General features: G+C 53.5%; 1 protein-coding gene across 1 annotated transcript; it reads right to left on the bottom strand.

The window, feature by feature from the left end:
* Positions 1 to 3,419: 3,419 nt before the first annotated feature.
* On the bottom strand, positions 3,420 to 8,907 carry LOC120418570 (uncharacterized). Its single transcript, XM_039581015.1, has 6 exons — positions 8,331 to 8,907; positions 7,407 to 7,597; positions 5,488 to 7,349; positions 3,704 to 5,388; positions 3,610 to 3,631; positions 3,420 to 3,522 (listed from the first exon to the last, which is right to left on the bottom strand). The coding sequence occupies exons 1-6, from the start codon at positions 8,905 to 8,907 to the stop codon at positions 3,420 to 3,422; spliced, it is 4,440 nt and encodes a 1,479-aa protein (XP_039436949.1).
* Between the last annotated feature and the right edge of the window lie 273 nt (positions 8,908 to 9,180).

Raw genomic sequence — 9,180 nt, 5'->3', positions numbered from 1 at the left:
ACATGGCCGGCCCACCTGAGCCTCCCGATTCTCGCCAGGGTGACGATGGTCGGTTCTCCCAGCAGCGCGTGCAGTTCGTGGTTCATGCGCCTTCGCCACTCGTTCTGAGCTGTACGTACTCCACCGTAGATCGTTCGCAGCACCTTCCGTTCGAAAACTCCAAGGGCTCGTTCGTCCTCTTGCCGCAGCGTCCAGGTCTCGTGGCCATAGAGGGCAACCGGTCTAATCAGTGTCTTGTACAGGGTCAGTTTCGTGGCGCGTTGCACTCGATCAGATGTCAAGGTTTTCCGTAATCCAAAGTAAGCGCGATTCGCGGAGTGGATACGAGTCCGGATCTCTAAGCTGGTGTCGTTGTCGGCCGTTACCAGCGATCCCAAGTACACGAATTCACTCACCTCCTCCAGCACATCGCCATCCACAGCTAAAGGGGTGAGTCTTGGGGGGTCAACGTCCTTTGAGCCCCTCCCTTTCATGTACTTTGTTTTCGTCGTATTCATGGCCAATCCAATTCGTCTTGCTTGCGTCTTTAAGGCGGTGTAAACCCTTTTTACCGTCTCTAGGTCTCTCGCTATAATATCAATGTCGTCCGCATAAGCAAGAAGTTGGACTGTCCTGTTGCAAATCGTGCCTCTCGTGTCTATACCCGCTCTTCGCACAACTCCCTCAAGTCCGATGTTAAACAGTGCATTGGATAAGCCGTCACCTTGTCGTAACCCTTGCTGCGATTGGAAGGGGTCCGCTAGCTCCCCTGCCACTCGCACGTGACACATCACACGATCCAAGGTAGCCTTGATCAGCCGAGTTAGTTTGTCCGGAAATCCGTTCTCGTGCATGATCTGCCATAGCTGTTCGCGGTCGACTGTATCGTACGCTGCCTTGAAATCGATGAAGATGTGATGTGTGGGCACGTTGTACTCACGGCATTTCTCGAGGATCTGCCGGAGCGAGAAAATTTGGTCCGTGGTGGCCCGAGCGCCAGTAAACCCCGCTTGATAGGGGCCCACGAACCTCCGTGCGTACGGTGTCAGCAGACGGCAGAGGATCTGGGAGAGGATTTTATAGGCCGCGTTGATAAGCGTGATGCCGCGGTAGTTGCCGCAGTCCAGCTTATCGCCCTTTTTGTAGATGGGACACACGACACCATCCATCCATTCTTCTGGTAGTTTCTCCTCCCTCCAGATCTTAGAAATCACCAAGTGGATCGCCCTCGCCAACTGCTCTCCTCCATATTTGAAGAGCTCACCGGGTAACCGATCTTTACCGGCGGCCCTGTTGTTCTTCAGCTGCCTGATCTCCTTCTTCACCGTCTCCAGATCAGGTGCCGGGAACTGTTGGTCAGCAGCGGGCGGTCCAAGTTGGGCTTCAAAGCCGTCTCCATGCGCTACATCGCCGTTGAGGTGCTCGTTGAAGAACTGCTGCCACCTGTTCAACACCTCGCCTTTGTCCATAAGAAGGTTTCCCTCGGCGTCCCGACAAGTGTTGGCTTGCGGCGCATAGCCTTTGCGGGACCGGTTAACCTTCTCGTAGAACTTTCGCGTCTCGTTCTGCCGGAACAGCTGCTCCATTTCGGCGCGATCGCGATCTTCCAGCTGGCGCTTCTTGAGCTTGAAGACCGTTCTCTGCTGTTTCAGCGCTTGTTTGTATCTGGCCACGTTCTCATCAGTTGCAGCTCTCAGCTTCACCGCATAAGCTGCTTTCTTCTCGTCAAGTAGCCGCTGGCACTCCTCGTCGAACCAGCGTTGCTTTCCAACTCGGACCGTACTACCTAGCGCGGCTTCAGCGGCACTGCCGATGGCCGAGCAAATTCTGCTCCATCCATCGTTGAGCGAGGCAGCGCCGAGTTCCTCCTCCGTTGGCAGGCTCGCTTCCAGCTGCTGCACGTAGTGCTGAGCCGCAGCCGTGTCCTGCAGCCGCTCGGTGTTGAACGGCGGTGGGAGCCGGCTCCGTCGTCGGTGGTACGTCGTCGACAGTTTTGAGTGCATGCTTGCACCCACCAGGTAGTGGTCCGAGTGGATGTCCGCACCGCGGTACGTGCGGATGTTCCGTATGTCCGAGAAGAATCGGCCGTCGATGAGGACGTGGTCGATTTGTGTTTTTGTTCGTTGGTTAGGCGATGTCCAGGTGACTTTGTGGATGTCTTTCCGGGGGAAGAATGTGCTCCGTACCACCATACCGCGGGAGGCTGCGAAGTTGATGCACCGCTGGCCGTTGTCGTTGGTGACGGTGTGCAGGCTGTTCGGCCCGATCACCGGCTTGTACATCTCCTCCCTTCCTATGCGGGCGTTCATATCTCCGATGACGATCTTGACGTCCCTCTGCGGGCAGCTGTCGAACTTCTGCTCCAGCTTCGCGTAGAACGCTTCCTTCTCGGCATCGGATGATTCCTCGTGTGGGCAATGTACGTTGAAGATGTGATAGTTGAAGAAACGGCCTTTAATCCTCAACCTACACATCCGGTCGTCGATCGGCTCCCAATCTATCACACGACTCCGCATCTTGCCCAACACTATGAAGCCGGTTCCCAGCTTGTTTTCGGCTCCGCCGCTCTGGTACATGGTGAGCTCCAAAGCATCATCCTCCCACATCTTCGCTCCCTTCCAGCACATCTCCTGCAGTGCTACAACATCGAAGTTGCGGGGTTTGAGCTCGTTCAACAGAGCGTACTCATACCCATCGAAACGTAGCGATCTGCAGTTCCATGTTCCGAGTTTCCAATCGGTGTCCTTTTCGTGCCTAGGTCTATGCCGTTTGTTCCGGATCCTTATTCCTTCTTGATTGTTCGTAATGATTTTGGTTTCGGTATGCAGCCGGATTGGGGCTGCGATACCTAGTCTCGGGGTGGGGCTGCCACCTTGAAGCTACCGAGACCCAGCTCCGGTTTTCTCTCGACACCGTAACGGGGGCCTTTCTCACGAGGCCTAACGGCATAGCTACACCCTCCGAAGAGGATGGAGCCCCCCTTCCCTGTCAGCATACTACCATAGTTCCCACCGGGGTTGGTTACCCGATCTCTCCAATGGTTACTAGTATCCCGGCTAGCGCCGCGGGGAGGCCAGGGTATCGGAGTTACTGGACAAGAGGCTAAAGGACCGCTTGGTGGGTCTATTTTATTCCTGCGGTACTCGAAGTACCTATGGTACGCCATGTCCAGTCGTTCGCTAACACAACTACTTCCACTAAAAACACACGCACTATATTGAACTTAAATATATTTTACTTAAGAACTAACAAATTAAAATGGTCAGATCACGTTCGCGCGCGGGTTCCTTTACCCAACCGGTGTCGTTGCTGGTCCAGACACAACTGAACGATCAGAAGATCTGTAGGTCCTGGCAAACCTCCTCATCATGCGAAAACGGGTCGTGCGACGTCCTCTACTACGATTCTCCAGAGAGGATCGTAGCAGAGAACCGCTCCCCCTAATCTCGATACAGCGGCACGATCCACGCGATCCTCGGTGATGACCGTTGACCTCTCGCTTTCTCCCACAGCCGCCAGCTCGAGTCCAGCACGTTGGACGAGCTACGGCAATCGTCTCCACGAGATGAGAGAGATCGGTCCAGGGTTGTAGTCGAAAGGGGTCCCGGGGTCATCACCGAACATCCTCACCCATCCAGAAATCGCAGCATTTCTGAAAAGAAAACAAAAGAAGACCTCTTCGACGGGATAGGGAGGGGAAAGGATTGGGGTAGCTATTGTTCACTCGATTTGTTGGCATTGTGCTCCTCTTCGTCCAGTGGAAGTAAACAAATCTTCTCGACCGGCCTTTTGATCAGCTTCGTCGCAGTCTTGAGGGTGACCACACGCACGACACCATCAGCACCTGGATGGACTTCGCTGATCCTCGCTAGCTTCCAGCGCGTGGGTGGCAGATTGTCGTCGACGATTACGACCAGCTTGCCGACTTCTATCTGCACAGGTGACCGCCAACGTTTCGTACGAGCTTGTAGCTGGCTCAGGTATTCCCTTTTCCACCGATTCCAAAATAGTTGTTGTTTCTGCTGGATCTGTTGGTAATGATTGAGACGGTTTGCAGGTAGATTGGTGAAATCACGGTCCGGTAGCGCCTTCAACGATGATCCAACGAGAAAATGGGCAGGTGTGAGCGGCTCGAGATCGCTGGGGTCGTCGGACATGGGCGTGATGGGTCTCGAGTTCAAGCAGCCTTCTACTTGGACGAGCAGCGTGTTAATGTCCTCGATCGAGATAGGTTCGTCTCCAATGACACGCAGAATGTGGTGCTTGGCTGAGCGTACGGCCGCCTCCCATAAACCACCAAAATGTGGGCCGCTTGGTGGGCTGAACGACCAGCGAATCTCGTTGTTGACGCAGTCCTTGAAGACCTTCTCCTGGTGTTGCTTGTCCCGCAGCAGTGTAAACAACTCGTGCAGTCTATTCCGAGCTCCGACAAAGTTGGTCCCATTGTCAGACCAAATCTCGGCGACAGGTCCTCTGCGCGAGGTGAACCGATGCAAAGCCTGCAGAAAGCGTTCCGTGGAGAGGTCCGACACGAGTTCGAGGTGCACAGCCTTGGTGCACAGGCACACGAACAGGCACACGTACGCCTTGATCGCCGTGCGCCGTGGTCCTGGGCGAACGAACACTGGACCAAAATAATCAACGCCAGTTTTCGAGAACGGACGCGCAACCGTGACGCGTACCGCTGGCAGATCGCCCATGAATTGTCGCACCGGCGTAGGTTTGGCCTTGAAGCATGTTTTGCACTGATGCACGATCGTGCGTGCCACGCTCCGTCCTCCCAAAGGCCAGAATCGAAGCCGAACTGTTCCCAACAGCAGCTGTGGTCCAGCGTGCAGCAGCCCGAGATGATAATAATGCAAAATCAACCGTGTGAAGCGATGGCGCGCAGGCAGAACAGCAGGGTGCTTGGCGTCCTCGGGCTCATCAGAATGTTGCAACCGCCCACCCACTCGAATAATGTTGTCCTGGTCTAGGTAAGGGTTGTACCAACGAAGAGGTGATTTAACAGCAACCGTTTTTCTTGCAGATAGTGCCTTAATTTCATCAGCGAACGATTCCATCTGAACCCGACGAATCAGCACGTTCTCTGCCTCTTTCAGTTCCGCCGTGGTGAGAAATCCGGATGTACGATCTGAGCTGGGAGTGCGGAGAAGTTTCATGAGCCGCAACCAAACGGCTGTTTGACGGATCAGCTTCGGGTACGAAGAGAATTTTGAAAAATAAAGATCGTTGAACTCCTGAACCACCGACACAGTGTTTGCTGTCACCGATCGACGTCTTTCCGTTTCCGCATTCTCATCTTCAGCTGTAGATTCTGCATTCGGCCAGTGCTCTGGGCTCAAACGCAGCCAATCCGGTCCAAACCACCAGAACTCGTTGTCCACGATGTCCTGTGGCGAGATTCCTCTGGAAATAAGATCAGCAGGGTTTTGAAGTCCTGGGACGTGTTGCCAACGAAATCCTTCTGTGATGTTTTGAATTTTCGACACCCTGTTTGCAACGAACACGTTCCACGTGGTCGGGATAGATCCAAGCCAGCAGAGTACGCACGTGGAGTCCGTCCAGAAATATGCGTCCACTGGAATGTCGAGCGCTTCTCGTAGAACCTTGAACAGCTGCGCAACCAAGACCGCTCCGCAGAGCTCCAGTCTCGGAATCGTCTGAACCTTGAGCGGGGCCACCCGCGACTTCGAGGCCAGCAGACGAACCATAACTTCTCCCTTTGCGTTCTCGCTACGAACGTAAACACAACCCCCGTAGGCCTTGGTGGACGCGTCTGAGAAGCAATGCAGCTGAACCGACGTTGCGTTAGGGATGACGACACATCTCGCAAACCGAACCGAACTGAGAACCGGTAATTGCTCCTCGAATTTCCGCCAGTTCTCACCCATCATCGAAGGCAATGGCTGATCCCATTCCAGACGCTTGCCATCGATGCCCGGCGTCCACAATTGCTGCATGAACACCTTTGCCGTTGTAACCGTTGCGCCAAACCAACCGTGGGGATCGAAAATCGACGCAATTTTGGAAAGAACGTTCCGCTTGGTGAGTGGTTCATCAGGGCCCGTCTCTGGGATGGTGAACTTGAGCATGAATTCGTCCGTAGATGGAAACCATGTCAACCCGAGCGTCTTCACCGAAGGATCTCGATCCAGGTTGATACCATCGGCGCAGGGAATCGCCAAGTTATCCTCCTCCACATCATACAGAACTTCAGCACGATTGCATGCCCATTTCCGCAGACGAAAACCACAACTGACCGTCATCTTGTCCAGCTGGTTTCGCAGGTCGATCGCCGAGTCCAAGTCGTTCGTACCGGTGATCACATCGTCCATGTAGATGTCTTCGCAGGCGACCTTGGCTGCGAGCGGAAACCGTTCCTTTTCGTCCATGGCCAGCTGTTTCAACGTCCGTGTTGCCAAAAACGGGGCTGGCTTCGTACCGTACGTAACGGTGTTGAGTTCGTACGTGGAAATCGCCTCGGTGGGTGTTGGACGCCATAGAACGCATTGAAACAAACGGTCCTCCGGACAGATTCCGATCTGCCGGAACATCTTTTCGACGTCCGCAACCAACATGATCTGCTTCACGCGACAACGGTAGATTATCGACCTCAAGTCCTGCTGGATTACTGGTCCACACAGCAGAACCTCATTGAGCGACACACCAGAAGAAGTCTTACAGCTCGCGTCGAACACCACGCGTACCTTGGTGGTTGTGCTAGCCTCCCTGACCACTGGGTGATGGGGCAGGTAGCACCGTTTGGCGGAGCCCGTGTCCGTGACCTTCGTCATGTGTCCCAACTGCTCATATTCGTGCATGAAAGCGACGTATTGTTCCCGGAGATGATCGTCCCTGGCCAGTCTCCGTTCCGTGCCGTGAAGACGTCTTACGGCGATGTCTTTGGACTCGCCTAACCGTGACAGAGCGTCTTTAGCTTTCGGTAGAGCAACCGAATACCGTCCGTCTGTACCACGTTGAACCGACTGTGCGTACAGAGCTTCGCAGCGTGCTTCCTCTGGCGAGTAGTTACTGGCTGCTGACTCGACCTCCTCGCAGGACCAAAATCGGGCCACCAAAGCATCCAGCTTTTCCAATGCCGACACGTTGCAGTTAATCCTTGGAGACTCCCGTGAGTCTGCGCAACCGCCGCATACCACCCATCCGAAAACCGACTCGTTAAGGGCTGGCAGCTGTTCTCCCAGTGAGATTTTCTGACCGCTTGCAAAGAAGTCAAAGAAATGCTCGATCCCAAGTACCATGTCCACACCGTTGGACATCGAAAACGTCGGATCCGCCAGTACGACGCCATCTGGTATGGTCCAACCAGTGGTGTTTATGGCCGACGTTGGTAAATTGACCGTAACCTTTGGGAGAACTAGAAATCGCATTGCTCGAGAGAAATCTGAGATCCGTGAGCAAACCGTGGCTTGAATCTGCTGCTTTACTCTTGAGACTGCTTGTCCAATCCCGGACACCGAGATGTCCACCTTGTTCCTTTTGACCCGTAGTCGCTGGCTTAATCGTTCCGACATAAAGTTGCTCTCCGAACCCGAGTCGAGCAGAGCCCGCGCTGGAAGCCGATTTCCGTTGTCATCCTCAACAACGACGACAGCTGTTGCCAGCAAAACATGTGTTGCGAAACGTTGAGCAGCGGTTGCGACTACTGTCTCAGATGCGTCCTTGACCTGAGATGAGTTCGAACCTGCTGTACCTTGAGGTTCTTCCCTGGAAGCATTCTCCCGTCTGGTAGTTGATGCGACCTTCACCTGATCCTTCACCCAAAGGAAAAATATATCTCAAAATCTGCAACAGTGGATTTGCTGCAGAAAATGTTATATTTTATTACATTTTTTGCAGCAAGCCCATAGATCATTTTTGCCCGCGTTTAAACACGTCAGCGATCTGCAGTTCTCACCAACACATATAATGCTGGCGCGTCCCCGAGCAACACTCTAGAGAGAACATTATGTTCGCGCTCTGTCACTTACCATTCATCAAGCGTCCATGGCGCGGTGGTAGCGTGTAGGATCAGCAACCTAGAAGTTGATGGATCAATCCTTGTTCTGTTAAGATATTTTTTTCTGCAATACAATCAATCAGCCGTCGGTAATGTCGATAATTGTCGGTAACGGGCAAAAATGTCATACCCCTATATCGCAAAAAATGCATGAGGACAGTTTTCATGCAGATTCTGATATACTTTCATGCCGTCATGTATCACAATCATGCGACCGCCGGTTGGGTGTTCCGAGGGCGGAAACAGAGAAGTGTGTGGTGTCGCGCTTTACAGTTCTGGCAAGAGTACTTCGACTGGCAACCTCTCGCAAGATGTCCAGGTTTGAGACAATTGCGACACAGCGAATGCGTGCGCAGCAGAGACTCCCTGTCCGAAACCGTCATCCTCTGAAACACCGAGCATCTGTGAAGAAGATGGGTTCCCGTGCACGCTGGGCAGCGTTCTCCTGACGCTTGAGCCGTGCTGTAGTTAGTCCTGACCACCGACGGTTTCGACTTCGGTTGTTGTTGTGGTTGCTGTGATGTACTCTTTGCGTTAGTCGTCTTCGGAGGCAACGACTCGAGCACACGACTACGCCGCTGCAAGAACTCCAGCATGTCCTTAACCGTGTCCTGATCCTTGGTAGACGAGTGCTCCTCCCAGCCTCGCCGTGATACCGGGTCAAGACGATCCGTCAGCATGTGCACCAGAAGCAAGTCCTTGTAGTCGCCTGGTTGAACAATCTGGTCCAAGGATTGGACAACCTTCTCAAATCCTTGGATGAGATCACGCAACTCATCAGAAGATTCTTTGGACATGGCTGGCAGTTCGAAAAGATGCTGAATTTGACGCTTCTTCATTTGCTTGCTGTTGTTGTAATAGTTCAGCAAATCTTCCCAAGCTAATTGGTAGTCCGCGTTGCTCATCTTGAACTTGTCTACCATCGTCGCAGGTTTGCCAACAAACAACCCCTCAGGTACTGTAGCTTTTCCACACCGGACAGGTCGTTCCGCCAGTGGATGAGCGACGTAAACAAATCCCGGAAGCTAACCCAATCGTCGTCATCTCCGGTGAATGTCCGCAGTTGGATCTGAGGTAACTGCACATGGTTCAAGTTCTCGCAACCTAGCGTAACGTTAGGCTGATCCGACGTGTGGTCTTCGCGCTCCCTGAGCCTCTCCAAAAGAAACGATTTGGCC

This window comes from Culex pipiens, chromosome 2, assembly GCF_016801865.2.
Source record: "Culex pipiens pallens isolate TS chromosome 2, TS_CPP_V2, whole genome shotgun sequence".
NCBI lineage: Eukaryota > Metazoa > Arthropoda > Insecta > Diptera > Culicidae > Culex > Culex pipiens.
This window is presented reverse-complemented; position numbering and strand designations above follow the sequence as displayed.

Bases quoted from the DNA above. Each gene is read 5' to 3' on its own strand.
- LOC120418570 (XM_039581015.1), bottom strand. From the start codon at position 8,907: ATGAGCAACGCGGACTACCAATTAGCTTGGGAAGATTTGCTGAACTAT. The intron at 7,598-8,330 runs GTCTCAAACCTG...TGCTGGCAACAG, and splicing joins GCATTCGCTGTGTCGCAATT to CTGTCGTCGTTGTTGAGGAT. The intron at 3,632-3,703 runs GTGAACAATAGC...TTTTCTTTTCAG, and splicing joins GCACAATGCCAACAAATCGA to AAATGCTGCGATTTCTGGAT.